Genomic DNA, 24612 nt, shown 5'->3' with positions numbered 1-24612 from the left:
TGTGTGTTTGGTACTGTTTAAAAACTTCAATGTTATTGTGCAAGCGATATTGTTGTTATCATCACAATCTTACTCAAGCCCAAACATATGTAGAGGTCAATGAGATGCTCACAGACACCAAGGGGGCCTTACACTCCCATCATCCACAGCAATCACTGGTTACCATGACTATTACAAGATACACAAATTATTTTTACATTAAAAAATAACAATAGCAATCAAATGTTCTCATGTTCTAATCTTTCCTTTATGCAAAATGGGAAATCAAATGTTCTCTTGTTCTAGTCCGCACTTTATGTTAAATGCGTGTCAATGTTTTCATATTCAAGTCCTTCCTTTGTGTAAAATGGTAATCAGATGGTCCAAAGTTACAGCTAGCCAGTCCAATGGTCTGGTAAAACATTTAGATAAAATGTTCCATACACCTGAGTAAATATACCGTATCTTAAAATCTATTCTCTGAAAATGACCGTCGTGAATAGACAGTTAGACAGTAAATACATGTTTCAGGTTCATTAAATTATTCATTGTAACTAAATATTTAGTTATTTTCTTTGCATTGCCTGGTCTGGTAAAATGCATTTTGGGCTGGTAACATTTTGAAGTTACCAGCCATGATGTCTGGCTGGGTTTTGGGCATATTTCATACACTGTTATATATCATACCAATGACAAGCATCATGTACCCCAGCATAACCACCTTTGGTCAGTTCAATGAGATGTCAATCTAGACCACAAGAGGGTTATCGGAACTAGATGTCTGTCTGGAAGATGAGGTGAATTACACCTTTGGATCCGGATTAGGACACATCATGGTCAACAAGGGAGGAAGATCTCCTCATACCAGTGAACCTCCACACATACTGACAGGTGGAATCACACATAAAAATAGTGCACTAGAAAACTAAATAAAAGCAACTGAATAGGAATGGTTGTTCTGCACAACATATACACAAGTCATTACAAAGTGCAATATTTACAAATGACCAGATAGTCCTGGACTGTTTTTCTTCATTGAATACAAACCACAAAAAGTTACAATCTGTCCAACAAAGGTCAACAAGTGGGGGATCCAGGATGATGGGACAAGCTCCAATCATTAGTTACATCTCTTGAGGAGACAGTTCACCTTCTGTACGAGACAAGGGGAACAGTTCATGCACAGTTCATGCACCAACTGCGATGACAACCTTCATTTGTGTGTAATCCAGAATCCCTGTTTCTCAGACAAGTGGGATAGTTTGTGGCTTGTGAGATACTAGTATATGTTTGAGACCGCTGGTTGTGGAAAGACAGTTTGGTTAAGAGTCATGTCCCTGTCTCATAGTAAACCTAGCCGAGATAATGCCATCTGTCGTCGTAGTCTGGTGATTTCCAAGAATGTATCTTTTTCTGAAACACAGCCAAGTTGAGGACATGTTATCACTCTGTGTTTACATTATACATGTTTCTATGCATGGCATTCAGTGATAGTGCTAAGAATATACAATCATCAAGATAAAAGTTTAACGGCCAACTATTTTGAATCATGCATGCTTATGAACAATCATCCTGTCATGTACTTTGTTTTCTTTCAATTGCTGTGTGGAAACACTTTCCTGTGTTTCACGCTTTAAAAAAAACCCTCACCCAAACACTCTTTACATGATGCCATGGTAACAATTCCTCTGGTATCACAGCAAGAACTTGGGTCAAGAGCACCTTGCCCTAATATGCTTTGGCAAACATTTTCTTGCAAAGCTCATACAGGCTTGTGCAGTGGGGATTGACAGGTGGGAGTTCATAGTTTGAGATTGGATAAGTACTTATAAATATACAACTTGGTGTACAAGTTTGAAAGTTATATAAAACTTATCTTCTCTTACAATGAGCAATTAAAACTGTTAAAACTGTGAGACTATCTAAACCATGAGCCAATCTTGATTTTCACATTGTCATGAAAGGTATAGTCTTGAAACCTTAGATGGTCATTTCTGGAACCTCTTGGTGCTTAAAATTTATTTCTACAGTATAAATAATATCTACTAATCATCCTGACTCATAGTAATTACTTATCTCTTCATTCTCCCACAGTGGAAACCTCCTATGCTGTGTTCCCCAAAAACAGAAAAAATCTCACCAGAACACACCAATGCCCGTAAACACTGATATTTTCATGTTTGAGGGTCTGAATTATAATAATTTAGGGTAGAGTGGGGACGGCTGGGTAGTTTAGCGAATGAGTCAGGATAAGTTTTTACTCTGAAAAATATGCAATATTCTATGCCAAAAGTTGGAGTTTCCCTTTAAAGCTGGAGTGAGTCAACCTGTCATGAATGGGGTCTGAACAATAAGTTGCCTCACATGACAAGCAACAGTCTTAGGAGCTTCTGTAACAAAGGTCCATGCATGGTAACTTATGAATAGGAAGTTCCGACAATATTAAAAGACTGAAGCATCCCCTACCTTCTTGTCTGACCAGCCCTTGGTGAATGTACCTGATGTAGGTGTAGAAATCACACACTGAGGCAATCTGCAAGTAACAAGCACACAACAACTACTTGCAACATACTAATGGCATCCATACATGTATTGAGTTTGTCATTGATTCAGTTGTCTTGATCATCTACCTGTCACACTATTGTCACACTACTGGTACTAATCTACTGTCACACTATTGTAACACAGTGTGGTACTGATCTACCTGTCACACTATTGTCACACAGTGTGGTACTGATCTACTGTCACACTATTGTAACAAAGTGTGGTACTGATCTACTGTCACACTATTGTAACACAGTGTGGTACTGATCTATCTGTCACACTATTGTAACACAGTGTGGTACTGATCTACTGTCACACTATTGTAACACAGTCTGGTACTGATCTACCTGTCACACTATTGTAACACAGTGTGGTACTGATCTACTGTCACACTATTGTAACACAGTGTGGTACTGATCTACCAGTCACACAGTGTGGTACTGATCTATCTGTCACACTATTGTAACACAGTGTGGTACTGATCTATCTGTCACACTATTGTAACACAGTGTGGTACTGATCTACCTGTCACACTATTGTAACACAGTGTGGTACTGATCTATCTGTCACACTATTGTAACACAGTGTGGTACTGATCTACCTGTCACACTATTGTAACACAGTGTGGTACTGATCTACCTGTCACACTATTGTAACACAGTGTGGTACTGATCTATCTGTCACACTATTGTAACACAGTGTGGTACTGATCTATCTGTCACACTATTGTAACACAGTGTGGTACTGATCTATCTGTCACACTATTGTAACACAGTGTGTGGTACTGATCTATCTGTCACACTATTGTAACACAGTGTGGTACTGATCTATCTGTCACACTATTGTAACACAGTGTGGTACTGATCTATCTGTCACACTATTGTAACACAGTGTGGTACTGATCTATCTGTCACACTATTGTAACACAGTGTGGTACTGATCTATCTGTCACACTATTGTAACACAGTGTGGTACTGATCTATCTGTCACACTATTGTAACACAGTGTGGTACTGATCTATCTGTCACACTATTGTAACACAGTGTGGTACTGATCTATCTGTCACACTATTGTAACACAGTGTGGTACTGATCTACTGTCACACTATTGTCACACAGTGTGGTACTGATCTATCTGTCACACTATTGTAACACAGTGTGGTACTGATCTACTGTCACACTATTGTAACACAGTGTGGTACTGATCTACTGTCACACTATTGTAACACAGTGTGGTACTGATCTACTGTCACACTATTGTAACACAGTGTGGTACTGATCTATCTGTCACACTATTGTAACACAGTGTGGTACTGATCTATCTGTCACACTATTGTAACACAGAGTGGTACTGATCTACAGTGTGGGTAATTGATCTATCTGTCACACTATTGTAACACAGTGTGGTACTGATCTACCTGTCACACTATTGTAACACAGTGTGGTACTGATCTATCTGTCACACTATTGTAACACAGTGTGGTACTGATCTATCTGTCACACTATTGTAACACAGTGTGGTACTGATCTATCTGTCACACTATTGTAACACAGTGTGGTACTGATCTATCTGTCACACTATTGTAACACAGTGTGGTACTGATCTACCTGTCACACTATTGTAACACAGTGTGGTACTGATCTACCAATCTTGTAACACACTGTGATGCTGATCTACCAAGCCTGTTATAACACACTGTGATGCTGATCTACCAAGCCTGTTATAACACACTGTGATGCTGATCTACCAAGCCTGTTATAACACACTGTGATGTTGATCTACCAAGCCTGTTATAACACACTGTGATGCTGATCTACCAAGCCTGTTATAACACACTGTGATGTTGATCTACCAAGTCTGTTATAACACACTGTGATGTTGATCTACCAAGTCTGTTATAACACACTGTGATGTTGATCTACCAAGCCTGATATAACACTGTGATGCTGATCTACCAAGTCTGTTATAACACACTGTGATGTTGATCTACCAAGTCTGTTATAACACTAATGTGGTGCTGATCTACCAAGTCTGTTATAACACACTGTGATGCTGATCTACCAAGCCTGTTACAACACACTGTGATGCTGATCTACCAAGCCTGTTATAACACATGTGGTGCTGATCTACAAAGCCTGTTATAACACTGTGATGCTGATCTACCAAGCCTGTTATAACACATATGTGGTGCTGATCTACCAAGCCTGTTATAACACATATGTGGTGCTGATCTACCAAGCCTGTTATAACACACTGTGATGCTGATCTACCAAGTCTGTTATAACACTTTGTGATGCTGATCTACCAAGTCCGTTGTAACACATATGTGGTGCTGATCATTTAGTCAAATCCGTACGAGTTTTCAATTCCTTAAAGAGAGTCTTCCTTGGGTACATATATGCATTTTCTGTTGCTGAAAATGTCCTGTGACAGTTGTAACAATGTTTTAATAAAATCAAAACTTGGTTCTTTTATCTGTTATATGGTACCCAAACCACCTACAACTGAAGTGAGAGAGACGACTCTTAAAAAGGCAAGGCTGAACAGCTAAATCAACAATAAAAGGCAATTCCCAAGGTGGGCAGGTTTGCTGCAGAGCCAGTCGATCCCTATCCACACCAGCTAAGAATTGCAGAGGGTGTTGCTCATGGAGAGCACCATTGAAAGGGATAAGAAAAGTGGACATAGCCACGGAGTACCATGAAGAATGGGTGAGGCCACAAGACCTTCTTCCAAACAGGACTGAAGACATTGCAATATCGGAACTAAATCACCAGAAAAGGGATTTGAAATCCGCTTAACTAACCACAACGCACATACTGGGCCAACCTATCTATATACTGAATGTTTGTCTAATCCCGCTTGGAAGCCAGAATAGCTAGGTACCACTGCTTCAACTGAAGCTAGATCTGACAGAGGCCAAACCACCCATTAAATCCGACGATTCAGGTGTGGCGTGCCGTTGTCATTGAGAATGTCCAGGCCGAAAGGGTAATAAAACAGGATTGGTCAGGGTAGACCCCTCGCCGTTGCAAAAAAACAGCTGGGCCCCACCAGCACCATGCCCTTTACTCACAGCCGTAGCACTTTTCTGAGATTGATCTGCCTTCCCTGTTATGAGCTTCCCTGTTGCGACACATCCCTGAGATTGGTCTACCTTCCCTGTTGCAACAAATTCCTGACGGTGGTCTACTTTCAATGTTGTGACACATTCCTGACATTGGTCTACATTCCCTGTTGCGACATATTCCTGACATTGGTCTACATTCCCTGTTGTGACACATCCCTGAGACTGATCTACCTTCCCTGTTGTGACACATCCCTGAGACTGATCTACCATCTCTGTTGTGACACATCCCTGAGACTGATCTACCTTCTCTGTTGTGACACATCCCTGAGACTGATCTACCTACCCTGTTGTGACACATCCCTGAGACTGATCTACCATCTCTGTTGTGACACATCCCTGAGACTGATCTACCTTCCCTGTTGTGACACATCCCTGAGACTGATCTACCTACCTGTTGTGACACATCCCTGAGACTGATCTACCATCTCTGTTGTGACACATCCCTGAGACTGATCTACCTTCCCTGTTGTGACACATCCCTGAGACTGATCTACCATCTCTGTTGTGACACATCCCTGAGACTGATCTACCTTCCCTGTTGTGACACATCCCTGAGACTGATCTACCATCTCTGTTGTGACACATCCCTGAGACTGATCTACCTTCCCTGTTGTGACACATCCCTGAGACTGATCTACCATCTCTGTTGTGACACATCCCTGAGACTGATCTACCTTCCCTGTTGTGACACATCCCTGAGACTGATCTACTCTATCCCTGTTGTGACACATCCCTGAGACTGATCTACCTTCCTGTTGTGACACATCCCTGAGACTGATCTACCATCTCTGTTGTGACACATGACACATCCCTGAGATCTACCATCTCTGTTGTGACACATCCCTGAGACTGATCTACCATCTCTGTTGTGACACATCCCTGAGACTGTTGTGACACATCCCTGAGACTGATCTACCTGTCCCTGTTGTGACACATCCCTGAGACTGATCTACCATCTCTGTTGTGACACATCCCTGAGACTGATCTACCTTCCCTGTTGTGACACATCCCTGAGACTGATCTACCATCCCTGTTGTGACACATCCCTGAGACTGATCTACCTTCCCTGTTGTGACACATCCCTGAGACTGATCTATCCTGAGACTGATCATCCTGTTGTGACATCTTCCCTGTTGTGCCAGACTCCCCTGAGACTGATCTACCTTCCCTGTTGCCAGACACATCCCCTGAGACTGATCTACCCTGTTGTGACCATCCCTGAGACTGATCTGCCATCTCTGTTGTGACACATCCTCTGAGACTGATCTACCTACCCTGTTGCGACATCTCTCTGAGACTGATCTACTTACCCTGTTTCGACACATTTGTGATATTGAGTACCACTCCTGGTCCTCCTCCAGTTTGATCTTGTAGTTGCACAATTTGTTTGTTTCAGTCAGGGAACACTTCCTGGAACAGACCACAGCAGGAAATGGCAAATAGGAGCATTTTCAAAAATATAAATGACAGCAATTACAAATATATCAGATGATGACAGAGTCTGAATATAATGTTGTTTGTTCTATTGTGTGGGTGCAATGTGACATGAAGCAGTGGTACTGTACCTGGTGCTAGAGTTGTTTGTTCTATTGTGTGGGTGTGATGTGACATGAAGCAGTGATACTGTACCTGGTACTAGAGTTGTTTGTTCTATTGTGTGGGTGTGATGTGACATGAAGCAGTGATACTGTACCTGGTACCTAGAGTTGTTTGTTCTATTGTGAGGATGTGATGTGACATGAAGCAGTGATACTGTTCCCTGATGCTAGAGTTGTTTGTTCTATTGTGAGGGTGTGATGTGACATGAAGCAGTGATACTGTACCTGGTGCTAGAGTTGTTTGTTCTATTGTGTGGGTGTGATGTGACATGAAGCAGTGATACTGTACCTGGTGCTAGAGTTGTTTGTTCTATTGTGTGGGTGTGATGTGACATGAAGCAGTGATACTGTACCTGGTGCTAGAGTTGTTTGTTCTATTTGTGAGGGTGTGATGTGACATGAAGCAGTGATACTGTACCTGGTACTAGAGTTGTTTGTTCTATTGTGAGGGGTGTGATGTGACATGAAGCAGTGATACTGTACCTGGTGCTAGAGTTGTTTGTTCTATTGTGAGGGTGTGATGTGACATGAAGCAGTGATACTGTACCTGGTGCTAGAGTTGTTTGTTCTATTGTGTGGGTGTGATGTGACATGAAGCAGTGATACTGTACCTGGTGCTAGAGTTGTTTGTTCTATTGTGAGGGTGCAATATGACATGAAGCAGTGATACTGTACCTGGTACTAGAGTTGTTTGTTCCATTGTGAGGGTGTGATGTGACATGAAGCAGTGATACTGTTCCTGGTACTAGAGTTGTTTGTTCCATTGTGAGGGTGTGATGTGACATGAAGCAGTGGTACTGTACCTGGTGCTAGAGTTGTTTGTTCTAATGTGTGGGTGTGATGTGACATGAAGCAGCCGCCAGTCTTTGTACCTGGTACTAGAGTTGTTTGTTCTATTGTGAGGGTGTGATGTGACATGAAGCAGTGGTACTGTTCCTGATGCTAGAGTTGTTTGTTCTATTGTGAGGGTGTGATGTGACATGAAGCAGTGGTATTGTACCTGGTGCTAGAGTTGTTTGTTCTCATTGTGAGGGTGTGATGTGACATGAAGCAGTGATACTGTACCTGGTACTAGAGTTGTTTGTTCTATTGTGTGGGTGTGATGTGACATGAAGCAGTGATACTGTTCCTGATGCTAGAGTTGTTTGTTCTATTGTGAGGGTGTGATGTGACATGAAGCAGTGATACTATTTCCTGGTACCAGAGTTGTTTGTTCTATTGTGAGGGTGTGATGTGACATGAAGCAGTGATACTGTACCTGGTACTAGAGTTGTTTGTTCTATTGTGAGGGTGTGATGTGACATGAAGCAGTGATACTGTTCCTGGTGCTAGAGTTGTTTGTTCTCATTGTGAGGGTGTGATGTGACATGAAGCAGTGATACTGTTTCCTGATGCTAGAGTTGTTTGTTCTATTGTGAGGGGTGTGATGTGACATGAAGCAGTGATACTGTACCTGGTGCTAGAGTTGTTTGTTCTATTGTGGGGTGTGATGTGACATGAAGCAGTGATACTGTTCCTGGTGCTAGAGTTGTTTGTTCTATTGTGAGGGTGTGATGTGACATGAAGCAGTGGTACTGTACCTGGTGCTAGAGTTGTTTGTTCTATTGTGTGGGTGTGATGTGACATGAAGCAGTGGTACTGTACCTGGGGTAAGAGTTGTCACCTGGAATTGGTTCTATTGTGAGGGTATTGTGTTCTACACAATGCTGTACTCTCTCTGCCAACTGAAACACATCATAGATATCAATGTATTACTTGTATTAGTGTATTTAATGCTGATGAAATTTATGACACTGTTAGGCTAATGCAACTGACTGAAATATATATAGTACGTTGTAAATGAGTGAATAAACTGTACCAGAATTCGGCAGCAGAGCATGACAGATGGTGACAGCTCCATCATCAATGTGTATAACAGATTACCATACAACAACCAATCATTGTTTATAAACTGTACCAGTATTCTGCAGCACAGTATGACAGATGGTGACAGCTCCATCGTCAATATGTATATCAGATTACCGTTAGCGATCATACAACAACCAATGAGAGTGTATATAGACTGTACCCAGTATTCTGCAGCACAGCATGACAGATGGTGACAGCTCCATCATCAATGTGTATATCAGATTACCGCATACAACAACCAATGAGTGTGTATAAACTGTACCAGTATTCTGCAGCACAGTATGACAGATGGTGACAGCTCCATCATCAATGTGTATATCAGATTACCGTACAACAACCAATGAGTGTATATAATGAGGAGCTGTGGGCTTAACTGGCTAAAGCACCAGGCTAGTGATCCAGCGAGCTTGAGGTGCCGGATCGAGCCCACCTGTGATATGTGGTGTAAAACCTTGGAGTCAACTTTGTGTGAAGACTCTTTCAGTGTTTGTCACAACCCCTAGTGTACAGTACACAACCCTGTGCACTTAAAAGAACCCACGAATCCGTTGGTATATGACCAGATGGTGGCCACATAAATGCGTGCAAACACCCAGTTGCAGGTACAGCAGCGTTACAGTGAAACATGGACAAAGTACTGTGACTATGTGTCCCAGTCCACCCAGCTGTAAATGGGTACCTCAAAGGATGGGAATGCCACACTAACTGTTCGGTCGCCCGTGGCTGCAAGAGTTGTATGCTCCCCAGGGAGTTGAGATTGACAATACGATGTGCCGTTGAGATTGACATCCAGTAAACGAGGGAGAAAAACAAAGCCTTTGAGCAGCTGAGCTGAGCTGGATATCAGCGCTATACAAATGTTAGTATGTATGTATGTATGTATGTATAAACTGTACCAGTATTCTGCAGCACAGTATGACAGGCGGTGACAGCTCCATCATCAATGTGTATAACAGATTACCGTTACAACAACCAATCATTGTTTATAAACTGTACCAGTATTCTGCAGCATAGCATGACAGATGGTGACAGCTCCATCATCAATGTGTATATCAGATTACCGTACAACAACCAATGAGTGTATATAAACTGTACCAGTATTCTGCAGCACAGTATGACAGATGGTGACAGCTCCATCATCAATGTGTATATCAGATTACCATACAACAACCAATGAGTGTATATAAACTGTACCAGTATTCTGCAGCACAGTATGACAGATGGTGACAGCTCCATCATCAATGTGTATATCAGATTACCATACAACAACCAATGAGAGTGTATAAACTGTACCAGTATTCTGCAGCACAGTATGACAGATGGTGACAGCTCCATCATCAATGTGTATATCAGATTACCGTACAACAACCAATGAGTGTTTATAAACTGTACCAGTATTCTGCAGCACAGTATGACAGATGGTGACAGCTCCATCATCAATGTGTATAACAGATTACCGTACAACAACCAATGAGTGTATATAAACTGTACCAGTATTCTGCAGCACAGTATGACAGATGGTGACAGCTCCATCATCAATGTGTATATCAGATTACCGTACAACAACCAATGATTGTTTATAAACTGTACCAGTATTCTGCAGCACAGTATGACAGATGGTGACAGCTCCATCATCAATGTGTATATCAGATTACCGTACAACAACCAATGATTGTTTATAAACTGTACCAGTATTCTGCAGCACAGTATGACAGATGGTGACAGCTCCATCATCAATGTGTATATCAGATTACCGTACAACAACCAATGTATTCTGCAGCACAGTATAAACTGTAGCTCCATCCAAGTATTCTGCAGCCAATGATTGTTTATATGACACTATGAGGGTGACAGCTCCATCATCAATGTGTATATCAGATTACCGTACAACAACCAATGAGTGTGTATAAACTGTACCAGTATTCTGCAGCACAGTATGACAGATGGTGACAGCTCCATCATCAATGTGTATATCAGATTACCGTACAACAACCAATGAGAATATATAAACTGTACCAGTATTCTGCAGCACAGCATGACAGATGGTGACAGCTCCATCATCAATGTGTATATCAGATTACCGTACAACAACCAATGAGTGTATATAAACTGTACCAGTATTCTGCAGCACAGTATGACAGATGGTGACAGCTCCATCATCAATGTGTATATCAGATTACCGTACAACAACCAATGAGTGTATATAAACTGTACCAGTATTCTGCAGCACAGTATGACAGATGGTGACAGCTCCATCATCAATGTGTATATCAGATTACCATGACAACCAAGGAATGTTTATACACAGGTTTTGAGAACTGTCGGTTGTGATGTGACAGTGTAGCTTGTAGATGTCATTGTATTCTACTGTTTCAGTAACAAGTTAACATTCACTAGAGTGCACTGGTCAGGAAGTCACTATATATAGACTTGAGTCAGGCACATGACATCCCAGAAGAGTGTAAAGACTATAGAAAGGTCAATGGCATGCTTCTGTAATCTCACATTAGTTGTAAACGTAGGGTTGTGACAAGATAAACAAATTCACCCTTGATATTCAACCTAGGTCAACATTAAAAGCTTGATCATTGTTGCTGTTAAGTGAACATTTTTATCACTGATTTTATTACTGCAACAAACTGCACTCTACTGCTACTGTAATTGTAGTGTCATTCCTACAATTCACCAACTTCTAAACATGCCACTCAAAGAAGTTATCTGACATCTGCATGGAGACAATCCAAACCATAAACTTCTTGACCCGCCTTGAGAAGAAACACATCTATCAAGCAATCACCTGACATCAGACATGGGGTAATTGTTATTTGTAATTGTAATTTGATTAATTTATATCTTAATGTAATTGAATTTTTCAATTACTTTTTCAATTACATCTCACTTTTTTTATTTTGGTGGTCATCAAGCAACCCATGCAATTATATTCAGTACAATAAGGAGGACAAAGTAGTGTTTTTCATTTAGATGCTTCTTGTCAGTATATACTCTAGCAGGTGTTTAGTTTTGAAAGAGATTTGAATGTCTAAGCCTTTGAAGTTTTAGAACAAGGCATTTTTAACAGCATTTTGTATACCCAGGTATCAGCACTGACTTTGAACACTAGATAAACACCCTTTGTTAAGGTGTTAACTGCACTCATTGTCACACAAAGGACCCTGTTATATTCCACGCTTGGATCACTGGCATTTGCTACACCAATTTAGCTAAACCTGCAGAGGTTTCCAATTCTTTGAAGAGAATCTTCCTTGGGGTACATATGTGCATTTTCTGCGACTGAAAATGTCATGTGACAGTTGTAACAATGTTTTAATAAAAGATTGTACAATGAATAAAAAAAGCCTTTTTATTTACTATACGGCCCTCCACCACATGGAGCTACCTTCCCACCATGCATGCGTGGTCAACCAGGTGAGCAGCCTAGCCCGAATTATCATTCTTTCTGCTGACAAATAGTCAGTGAACAGAATTGCGGGGATGTGGGCAGCCCTACCCCAAGGAAGATTCTCTTCAAAGATTTGGAAACCTCTACAGGTTTAGCTAATTCTTTTTCATAGAGAGCTTCCTTGGGGTACATTTATGCATAAACAAAAGACTCCCAAAGGCTAGGGAGGTGGGAATTCTGTTACCGTACAAGAAAATAGCGATATCGTAAACAAACATGCTACTTATGCCAAAACACTCACCTGGTCACGTGACCCACAACTCGGCGAGAGGCATGATGGGTGGTGACCCGTAGGGGAGAATGTACGCTGATTCTGATACATAGTGTTAAATACATGAGAACACAGTAATGTTCAGTAGTGCCCCGCCCACATAGTGATACATAATCAAAAGAGCACCGAAAGGGTGAACCCATAACAATATAGTCAAATCCAACAGAGGATAAATTGTGATGAGTAATAAAAGCCTTCAATGGATAGTCGTTAAGAGCAATTCGAACACAGAACCAAACCAATGATCTGACACTCACTCGGTCAGGGTTGCAGGACACTGTACACTGGAAAGAGCAGACCTACCCAACAGAGCACGCTCTCGAGAGTGCATGTCGGTAGTGCCGAATAAAAGTACTCGGCTTGCTCCAAATAGCGGAGGAACAAATCTCTTCAATGGGCAGTGCCGCTGCAAAAGCTTTCGAAGTAGCCACTGCCCTAACCAACTGAGCCTTCAACCCCTCGGAGGGAGGCCTACCTTTAGCCTGATAAGCTGCACATATAACAGAAACAAGCCAGCGAGATATGGTCTGTTTACTGGCAGGAACCTGAGCATTTCTGCCACTGTAATAGCAGAACAGCTGGGTACCCATACAGATACCCTGTGTTTGTTTGACAGACATCCAACGGGTGAGTACGTGTAGGATTGGTCCCAGATGTAGAAGGCTGGGTAAGAGTGGGAAGATCAATAGGAGCTGTCACGTGGAAGCGTGATCGATCTTCGGACGGTTGCTATCCGGGAGGCAAATACTGACACGGTCTGGATGGAAAACCGTCAGTGCCGGATCAGATGACATCACGTGAATATCACCAACCCTTCTACCGGATGTCACTGCCACCAGAAAGGCTGTTTTCCATGTTAACAACTGAAGTGAAATAGCCGATAGATGTGAGGAAACAGGACCGGACAGCCAATCTAGCACGACTGACAAATCCCTAGGTGGGCTGGTTCAACGGAGAGCAGGTTGAACCAGATCCATGCCAGCTAAGAAGCCCTGCATAAGAGGCTGCTGCACCATCGACAGGGTTGTGAAAAGTGGAAATAGCAGTGGAGTAGCCACGAATGGTCAAGGCCGCCAAACCCTCTTCCAAACGAGACTGAAGGAACTCGAGAACTCGGACTAAATCCGTAGAAAAAGGATCTGCAATCCCCCTACCTGAACACCAGCACTCATAGCGGGACCACCTATCCTCGTACTGAATGTTTGTTGAATCCCGCCTCGAAGCCAGAATTGTGTCTGCAACTGCCGCAGGAATTCCAGAGATGCTTGAGGGCTAGACCTGACAGAGGCCAGGCCACAGACTGGATCCGCGGATCCGGGTGCAGCACTCTGTTCTGAGTGAGAATGTCTGGTTGTAAAAGTAGTAGAATAGGAGGCTGAGCCAGAAACCTGAGAAAACCTGGGAAACCAGCTCAGTGACAGCAAAAGATCGAGCATCAACTCAAGTGGGACCAGAATCCGGAGAGAGAGTGTGTCTGCTCGAACCTTCTCCAGGACTGGGAGATATACCGGAATCACCTGACAATCGTAATGGTCGCACCACAGTAGGAACTCCCACGTCTCCCGAAGGAGGCTGGAGACACCATGCCGCCTTGCTTCAGGATGTACGTCCAGGGAGGTATGGTTGTCCATTTGCAGACGAACAACCTGGCCCCGAACGTGATCCTTGAAGCGCGCTCAAATGCCAACCTGGTGGCTCTCAGGTCTAACACATTGATGTGAAGTTGGGCTTCAGCTTCGGACCAGCGTCCAGACACAGACAGACTGCCCAGAACACACAACCCAGCCCGTGAGGGATGCATCTGTTTGACCTGAGAGAGCCGGCGTCGAGAGGCTCAAGGGGAAACCCTTGGAGAGATTTATCATGGAATAATTATTCCTACAAAATTCATTATTAATTAGTACCACTACAAGCAATATATTAGGATTAAGATATTAGGAAAATATATAGAATATTAGTTTCATCATGTATCAGTAATAGCTTAGAGAAAGACCCCAGTCAAAAGTAGTAAAACTCATCTCACAGACATACTTTTGAAAAAGGTGTAAATTACAGCTGCACAATTTCACAGATGTTCAAGATAAAATCCTAGCCTAAGGTATCAAGGACTCAAACTGTTAGTAGCACAAAGTTATGTCTAGACGTTTTAATGAACTGCTTTGATAAAGAAAACATGTCAGCGCGCCCATATTACAATAACATTAAGCAAACACCAATTTAGGGTCATTAAGACATCTATTGTAATCCAAGCACCTATAATTGACACATCAACTTAGGCTCGTTAAGATCTAGCCCAGGGTAAGCATCCAAGCATCCAGTAAAAGTGCCAACAAGGTTAGTGCCAGTTGAAATAGGATTAGCAGGATTAAGTACTCCCGCTGTCTGGTCAATGAAGTTGTTTTTGTAGGACACACCCCATTTTGTTATATTCTGTATTTCTAGCCCTCAGCTCAGAGGGTTGTACCGACTCTCTGTGGCCACCCCATGTTCTTCCGTCCTTGTAAATAAAATTGTGATTAGCTTCTTGTGACTTCGGACACTTTGCTGAGTTAATTCCCCCAAGCAGACCAGCACGCCAGTTAGATAAGGGGTATCAACGGAACCCTCACTTGGACTCAAGACCCTTATCATAATAGATTCCCGACATCGGTCCACCAGTGAAGGTGAGGGAATAACTACCTGGGAACTGTGAGACACTTCTCCAGATCCTCCGAGAGAGCCCACAGACAAGCCAAAGCCTGCTGTGTCCTCAACCGTGCCTGCCACACTACAGAGACGGTAGCTGCCATGTGAACCCAGCAACCGGAGCCATGTCCATGCCGGGGCCTGGGGACATGAGAGGAACAAAGACACCATCTCCCGCACTCTGGTGATAAGATCGGGCGAATGGGAAACCAGACCATGATGAGTTGTGAATCTCGCCCCTAGAAAAAACAAGTCCTTGGTGGATACCAGGTCGGATTTCTTGAGGTTCACGATCCACCCCAGACAGACTAGAAGATCTAACACCACATGGGTAGAGTCTTAGTCTGAGACTCGCTGGCTGAGTTAGTGCCCGCAGCAACCAGGCATTTAGGTAAGGATTACAATGCCTTCCTTGCAACCGTGCTAATGTTGCCGGCACCAACATAAGTTTGGTGAACACCCTGGGGGCAGTAGATATGCCGAAGGGGAGCACCCGAAATTGGTGACAAATCCCGTTGAACGAAAAGCGAAGTAAACGCTTGAACGAGGGATGTATTGGCACATGAAGATACGCATCCTTTAGGTCGATCAACGTCAGCCAATCACCGTGCTGAACAGATGAGATCACCGAGCGAAGTGTCTCCATCTTGAAGGACGGACCCTCTATCATACTATTCAACCCCTTGAGGTTGAGTATTGGACGGAAACCGCCGTCTTTCTTCGGAACGAGTAAGTACGTGGAGTATAGACCTGACATTTCCTCTCCTGGTGGAACACGCTCTATGGCGGACTTGGTCATCAAAGCCGGAACCTGGTCGCGGGACAGCACGGGAGTGCGCCTTATGCCGGTGGGCCTCGCTTCCATTGTGGCAAGTGGCTGACAGAAATGGTGGACAGCACCCACGGGTTGTTTGTTGCCTTCTCCCACTCCAACCAGAATAGAGAGAAGCGGCCACCTAGAGGAATATCAGGCAGAAGCACGTGGGTGGTCCCCTGCAAAACAACCGACAGGGACGGACCTGACGTAGGAACCTGCAAGCCTACTGGGCGAACCAGCAGGAGCCTGTTCCTTGCTTCCACCCTTGGCAGGGCGGCCCCTTCTCCTACCCCTGCCTAGTGGCAGACGCCAACCAGCAGACTCGCCCCAGAGGAGGAAATCGCAGCAGGAGGGCGGGGGCAAGAAACCTGCGGTTGCTCCAACAAGGCCTTAGAGTCCTTAAAGGAGGTTGCTGCAGCTGCAGCCTCCTGAATGACCTGCTGCGCCCACGGAATGACCTGCTGTGCCACAGCCTAAACGGAAGGGCCAGCAAGGTCTGCTGTGACGCCGCCGATCGTAATGATCGTCAGGTATGCCTGTACCTCGGTAAGATGCTGGAGCAGAACCGCATTCGGTGAAACGTTGCCAGTGTGTGCATCCGGTTCCAGGACAGATCTCTCAAGTGAGGACAGATACGCCCCATGGACCACTACCCTGATCTGCTGACTTGCGTTTCGGAAGACTCCCTCATAGCTCTGATACGCCGCACGCAGAGGGGTCCCCGAGTGGGGAAACGATGGAATCAGCCGACCATGTTTAGCTGCGGGTCACCAAGGTATATACGCATTCATCCACCACCAGTACGTAGAAAAGCGCATCGTCCCCCAAATGGTAGCGGTTCACAAGCTCTGGTAAGTCAAAGCAAACCTAGACCCAGCGAGCAAGGGGTCGACAACATCTTGCACCAGTGATGAGAGAATAGCCTCCCACAAAAGGCGGAACTCAGACGAACTCTGATGCTCTAGTGGAACTGCAGCCTGAGGGAGAACCTAGCCGATGTGCTGGCGAACCTCCCATAAGGCCGAAGAAAAACGAAAAGTTCCCTCAGATTCCTCTGCATTCCCGACCTCCATGGACTCAGCCTCCGAACCCGAGCCAGAGTCGCGATAAACACCCCACCCCCACCCAACCCCGAAGGAGGAGTGACCACAGACCCGGACGAAGTCCGTCCCGAGGAAGCCAGGGGAAAGATAGAACCCGGCAAACTCTCTGCTCCGGTCTCCACGCATGGAACAGAGTTCCGGTCCCGAGATTCCCGAGAGTCCATTGACAGAACAGTGGCTCCTGTGCTCAAGGGTAATGCTCGAGTGGTCGGAGTTACCGGTAACCCGGGTATACTCAACGGTCCACGAGCCAAGATGGACAAGGGACTGGGCGTGAACCCTCCCTCACCATCGGAGCCGAGACAGCCGGACCCAAAGAGGCAAGGGATCAATGTTAGACATATCAAAGGAAGGCTGTGTACTAACGGAAGGCTGATTGGTAACAGCAGGTTGAGAATTAGACACAGGCTTATCCTGCGCACTTTTTGACCTATGTTTGGCCTTTTTTGCATTTGAGGGAGGGGTTACCTCCTGCTTCACAGAGCTCTTTGAAAAAGAGAAAGTTGGCAGCTCTTCGTTTCCAAGCTTTAGGCGTGAAACCCGGACACAGTTCACAGCACCCTGGCCAGCATTCTCCAAACAGCAAAGGCATCATGCCCATCTTGTGGAGGGATATTTTGTCTGCATGCAGATCATGCAGTAAACGCCTGAAAGCAAACATGCAAAGCATGACGCTAATGGCACACAAAATACACTATAACACGCAACAACATACGTGCAGGAGGGACACAAATGAAGCAATTGTTTTAATAAACAAGCTGCAAACACGTACCAACGCCAAATTTCCCATGGAATAGCAAAAAAGGTATGTAAACCACGCAGACAAAAAGCATAAAATACAACAATAAGTCACATAAAACAAGACACAAACAACTGCAAAGTCAATAAAACTTTCTGGCCTTTTCCTAAGTACGAATAAAGACAATATACATACAGTATTTGAAGTCTCAGACATCTTACAATCCAGTCAAATCAGCACATGTGAACACGGTGCGTGACAGCAGAAAGAATGATTCGGGCTTGGTTGCTTACCCGGCTGACCCCGCATGCATGGTGGGAAGGTAACTCTATGAGGTAGGGGGCAGTATAGTAACATTGTTACAACAGTCACATGACATTTTCAGTCGCAGAAAATGCACACATGTACCCCAAGGAAGATCTCTATGAAAATCTATTAGTTTAACATCATTATAGTTTCACTGAATAGTAAAGCTGGTGGTTTGCCACAGAGTTGAGTTTTCTCTTTAAACAGTTTACCATGTCAAGTAAACAGAGAGTTGATGGCATCCCTTCTCAGACTTTTAAGGGCAAGTGCAAGACATGTGGTTCTTTCATATGTGGATCCCTTAAAGCTACTTCCATCTTCTTGACACAGCTGCAGGTAAGTGCTCTGTTATTATTTGAATTTCGCAATTCATGTGCAATTTCTATATATCTAAAATGTTAAGTTAGAGATGTATTGAAAATGATTTCACCCATGAATGATATGGCTAATACCATAAAGTGTTCATTTACACACTGACTTTGATGATGAAAGTTATACATGTTTGTTTGAACATTTTTATTGACAGAGGTAGGACACAAACAGTTCTTCCATCATTTACATGATAATGTACACAACAGACAATAAAGAATACTAAAGTTAGTCAAATAGCTAGATTTTAGTTAGTTCAAAACTTGTCTGAAATAAATTCATGATCAATATTTAGATATAAATAAGACTGCCGTTAACTCAAGCCATGTGAATGGCATGTAACCATCACCATCTGCACATTTGTGAAACAAAGGGAATCAGACCCGCATAACTGAATTTAGGGTAGTATTTGAGGAAATGGGGGAATAACTGTACTATTAGTCAAGTGCCTATCAAAATGGCCTCTTTGTTTATTTTTCATAGGATATGATATTCAAAATATTACTGAACTGTAGTCCTATTGTTATAATCTTGAAATGTAATAAGCCATAAATCTAAGTTGACAAATCCTTTAGAATGTTAATAAATAGCTGGCTATACCTGCGTCGTCAGCCCCAGTTGAGAGGCTGTTCAGTGTTGCAGGGAAGACATTTAGGCCTGACAGATGCAGGTTGAACAGCACAACCTTTGAGACATTGATGATGATCAAGTCCAATGGACATATCCTGATGAAAATCTGTGTCAAAGGTTGTGCTTTTCAGCCTGCTACTTGATTGTGAGCAAAGGTGTGAAAGTTAGCAGGACTTCCGACTAATGACAATGACACATGAAAAAATAAAATCCACAATGAAACCTGTTTTAAGTTTATGTATTAAACAATCCTAATTTTGCATTTCACTTTTTGATGACTACTTAGTTGGTAAACATTAAGAAGTTCCAACAACTCCTCCACGAACTTCGAGAAGAAGAAACCCTCTTCCACCAACAAGACTGTAGTGAACCTAGCAATAGCTCACCTCACAACAAACCAGTGCCCTTGCCAAAGGACTCAAGTTTGCCCCAAAACCACCCAAGATCAACACAGATCTGTTCATCACCAACACTGAGAAGGGGCTGCAACAACTTGCTCCTGGGGGCAAAGTGGAGTACATCCGCCACCAGATCAGCAACATCCTACAGAAGGCACAACCTCAAAAACCCAACCTCACCAAATCCGACAGACTGGCCATCAAGCAACTCAAGCAAGATCCAGACATTGTCATTGTTCCAGCAGACAAGGGTAGGGCCACAGTTGTGTTAGACCAGCCCCAATTCCACTCCATGGTGGACAACATGCTGCAGGACCCAACCACCTACAAGATCAAGAAGGAACCCACCGCAAAACTTCAACGACAACACAAGGCCTGCCTTAAGACACTCTGTGATAACTATGAACTCTCAGTATTGCATCCCCAACCTCCGTATCCCAGAGCAACAGTGAAAATTCACAAGAACCCTGTCAAAACTCGCCTCCTGATCTGTTCCCGTGAAAACTGTCTTCTATAGTACTGCTCAACACCACACCTGAGTGCTTGCCCCATTAAGTAAATCTGCTAAATCATTCATTTTGGACTCTACAGAATTTTACAAGAAACTCTCTGAAATGTCTGACAGATACCTTGTGGAAGGATAAGGATCTAACAAGCAAACAAAGCTCCTGATGGAAGGACAGGCATTTAATACTGAGAGACAGCTTCTGATGGAATGACAAGCATTTAATACTGAGAGACAGCTTCTGATGGAATGACAAGCATTTAATAATGGGAGACAGCTTCTGATGGAAGGACAGGCATTTAATACTGAGAGACAGCTTCTGATGGAAGGACAAGCATTTAATACTGAGAGACACCTTCTGATGGAATGACAAGCATTTAATACTGAGAGACAGCTTCTGATGGAAGGACAAGCATTTAATACTGAGAGACAGCTTCTGATGGAAGGACAAGCATTTAATACTGAGAGACAGCTTCTGATGGAAGGACAAGCATTTAACAATGGGAGACAGCTTCTGATGGAAGGACAAGCATTTAATACTGAGAGACAGCTTCTGATGGATGGACAAGCATTTAATACTGAGAGACAGCTTCTGATGGATGGACAAGCATTTAATAGGAGACAGCTTCTGATGGAAGGACAAGCATTTAATACTGAGAGACAGCTTCTGATGGAAGGACAAGCATTTAATACTGAGAGACAGCTTCTGATGGAATGACAAGCATTTAATACTGAGAGACAGCTTCTGATGGATGGACAAGGATGTAACAAGGAAACAAGGCCCCTGATGGAAGGACAGGCATTTAATACTGAGAGACAGCTTCTGATGGAAGGACAAGCATTTAATACTGAGAGACAGCTTCTGATGGAAGGACAAGCATTTAATACTAAGAGACACCTTCTGATGGAAGGACAAGCATTTAATACTGAGAGACAGCTTCTTATGGAAGGACAAGCATTTAATACTGAGAGACAGCTTCTGATGGAAGGACAAGCATTTAATACTGAGAGACAGCTTCTGATGGAAGGACAAGCATTTAATACTGAGAGACAGCTTCTGATGGAAGGACAAGCATTTAATACTGAGAGACAGCTTCTGATGGAAGGACAAGCATTTAATACTGAGAGACAGCTTCTGATGGATGGACAAGGATGTAACAAGGAAACAAGGCCCCTGATGGAAGCATTTAACAATGGGAGACAGCTTCTGATGGAAGGACAAGCATTTACCAATGGGAGACAGCTTCTGATGGAAGGACACGCATTTAACAATTGGAGACAACTCCTGATGGATGGACAAGGATCTAACAAGGACATAAAGCTCCTGATGGATGGACAAGGATCTATCAATGAGAGACAGCTTCCTGGTGGAAGGACAAGGATTTAACATAGAGAGATAGCTCCTGGTGGAAGAACAAGAATCTAACAAGGTGTCAAGGTATCTTTCTCCCTGATGGAAGGACTAGGCTCTAATCTAGTTTTCTTGAAGACCCTGCTCCTCCAAATAAGAACACAAAGTCCCTTTTACAGTTGATACAGTTCCACCCACCTTCTTGTTTGAGAAGTTGAGGCATGGAATAATGTCCTCCATCATCATCCTGGCAAGAAAGGGCCTAGAGCGATCCATCACAGGGTCTTGTCTCCAGACCAGGAACTGGTCATAACATGCAGTGTCAAACTGAAATCACAAATAAAATTATTTAATAGAAGAATGACTAAATATCTTTATGTATTCTTTCTGAATTTTGGTATCATTAGACTCCCATCTGTGAACAGACTGCATCTATCAGTCAGTATCATGTATTCTAAGACTGCATCTATCAGTCAGTACCATGTATTCTAAGACTGCATCTATCAGTCAGTACCATGTATTCTAAGACTGCATCTATCAGTCAATATCATGTATTCTAAGACTGCATCTATCAGTCAGTATCATGTATTCTAAGACTGCATCTATCAGTCAATATCATGTATTCTAAGACTGCATCTATCAGTCAGTATCATGTATTCTAAGACTGCACAGTATCTATCAGTCAGTATCAGTCAGTATCATGTATTCTAAGACTATGCATCTATCAGTCAGTATCATGTATTCTAAGACTGCATCTATCAGTCAGTATCATGTATTCTAAGACTGCATCTATCAGTCAGTATCATGTATTCTAAGACTGCATCTATCAGTCAGTATCATGTATTCTAAGACTGAATCTATCAGTCAGTATCATGTATTCTAAGATGCTTCGCTGAAAGATCAAAGTACTTTATCAGGCGATATTGACATCACTACGCCATTCTCGTCTGTCCCCTCATAATGAAATGAGTCGGTGGCTCTCTTTAGCATGAAGCAGGGAATTTGATAGCGACGTCCAGAAGGAAGAAGTTTATTTTCGGGATGAAGAAAGTGGTTCAAATCTGTACAAATTTTGTGTGCTAGGTTTCTGACTTGCCGCTGGCCTAACCATGTGATGTCCTCGAAGGTGGTACATGACATTTTTGCCTGCTTGAGTTATTATTTTGGAAAATTTGTTTCTTTGTTTTATTGTGAGAGCCCCCGACCACACTTCAATGGATAAACAAAGAACACTTTGCGTGGATGTGCTAACATTGAACGATCTAAGTTTTCTCAGAAAGTACAGGCGTTGTTGGCACTTAGCATAGATTCTGTCCGTATCCTTGTTCCAGTTCAGCTTATCGTCTATAACAGTTCCCAAATACTTATAGTTTGACACGAGTTCTACATCACAGTCATGAATAGTCACAGGCAGTAAATCTTCCTTCTTAGTCCAAAAGTCTATTATCATTTCTTTTGTCTTTTTAGTCTTTAGAACAAGAAAGTTTTGTTACACGAGTCAGAGAAATTTGATATTCCACGACGGTAACAAGTTTCATCACAGTTGGTGATGAGTCCAGCAAAAGCAGCATCAGCAGCAAATTTAACTAAGAGTGTACCATTTCCTGTACTCCTGCAGTCATTGTTATACAATATGAATAAAACTGGAGATAACACACAACCTTGTGGCGCACCGGTAACGATGGTTTGATGGGCAGATATTGTTCCGTTTACCCTCACACACTGTGTTCTGTTTACCAGAAAGTCTTATATCCACAGAATCGTATTGCGGTGCACATTCATTTCACACAGTTTCTGAATCAGGAGGTGCAGTTGAATCGTGTTGAATGCGGAACTAAACAAACATAACACTAACATATGACTTTGGCGTGTCGGTGTGCGTATATATTGCGTTCAACAGTGTTGTTGTAGCATCCTCTACTCCTCGCCTCGCTTGGTACGCGAATTGGAATGGATCTTGAATGTCTCTGTCATCTTGTAGTAAACGAGACAGCACAATTCTTTCAAAGCATTTCATAATGATGGATGCGAGAGCGACTGGACGATAGTCGTTAGGTTCAAGTGGCTTGGGCAATTTAGGAACCGGGGTGATCTTTGACAGTTTCCATATAGCGGGAATTTCATGATCACTGAACGATCGTTCAAACAACATTCCTTGAGAATCTTACTATTCATGTTATCCGATCCGGGCGATTTCGTGCATTTATCCTCTTGAAGACGATAAGCACTTCCTCTTCTGATATTGGTGTGTGTTCTTCTGTAGTTGGAATAGAATCCATGACGTCATTTAAACACTGGGAAAAGTCAATGTTGACAAAGCGGGAGTAAAATGTATTTAGCTGTTCAGCATTTTTGGCTTCATCAGGAACTTCGATAGTATTTTTACATTTTCCACATCTGGTTATAGTGTGTATGTGTTGCCAAGCACTGCGCATGTCCCCTCGGTGTAGCTTATTCTCCAGTTTAGATTTGAAAGAGTCTTTATTCGCCTTATTTGAATCTTTAAATCCTTCTGTAGGTCACGTAATTTGACTGCATCGTGTTCATAAAAGCTATTTTTTTCATGTTGAGCAGATGTTTTAGATCTTTTGTAACCCACGGCTTGTTGTTCGGGTAAATCTTAATTTCTTTCACAGGTACTATATTGTCCAGACAGAAGGTTATGTAACTGGTAATCACGTCCACGTTGCTATCAATCGTGGCATCATGCTCAAGTAAACTGTCCCAGTTTGTGCAATCAAAGCTCCATTATAGTCACCCAAAATGAATTCCAGAGCATCTGTAGACAGGTTCTCAGTTTCCTGGATGTGATCATATAC

At 43.0% G+C, this 24612-nt stretch overlaps 1 protein-coding gene across 1 annotated transcript in view; it reads right to left on the bottom strand.

The window, feature by feature from the left end:
* Positions 1-228: 228 nt before the first annotated feature.
* LOC124260425 (rab-3A-interacting protein-like) overlaps positions 229-24612 on the bottom strand; it is a 67439-nt gene continuing 43055 nt past the window's right edge. The window contains exons 7-11 of the mRNA XM_046694737.1: positions 21992-22120; positions 8896-8975; positions 6964-7063; positions 2446-2512; positions 229-1392 (exon numbers count right to left, since the gene is read on the bottom strand). Of these exons, the coding sequence (XP_046550693.1) occupies positions 1322-1392; positions 2446-2512; positions 6964-7063; positions 8896-8975; positions 21992-22120 (447 nt within the window). The 3' untranslated portion in view covers positions 229-1321. The remainder of the gene's footprint in view (positions 1393-2445; positions 2513-6963; positions 7064-8895; positions 8976-21991; positions 22121-24612) is intronic.

This window comes from Haliotis rubra, unplaced genomic scaffold (genome assembly GCF_003918875.1).
Source record: "Haliotis rubra isolate DU_JTF1 unplaced genomic scaffold, ASM391887v1 Scf762, whole genome shotgun sequence".
Lineage (NCBI taxonomy): Eukaryota > Metazoa > Mollusca > Gastropoda > Lepetellida > Haliotidae > Haliotis > Haliotis rubra.
Note: the sequence above shows the minus strand (reverse complement) of the source record. Positions and strands in the feature narration are given on the sequence as shown.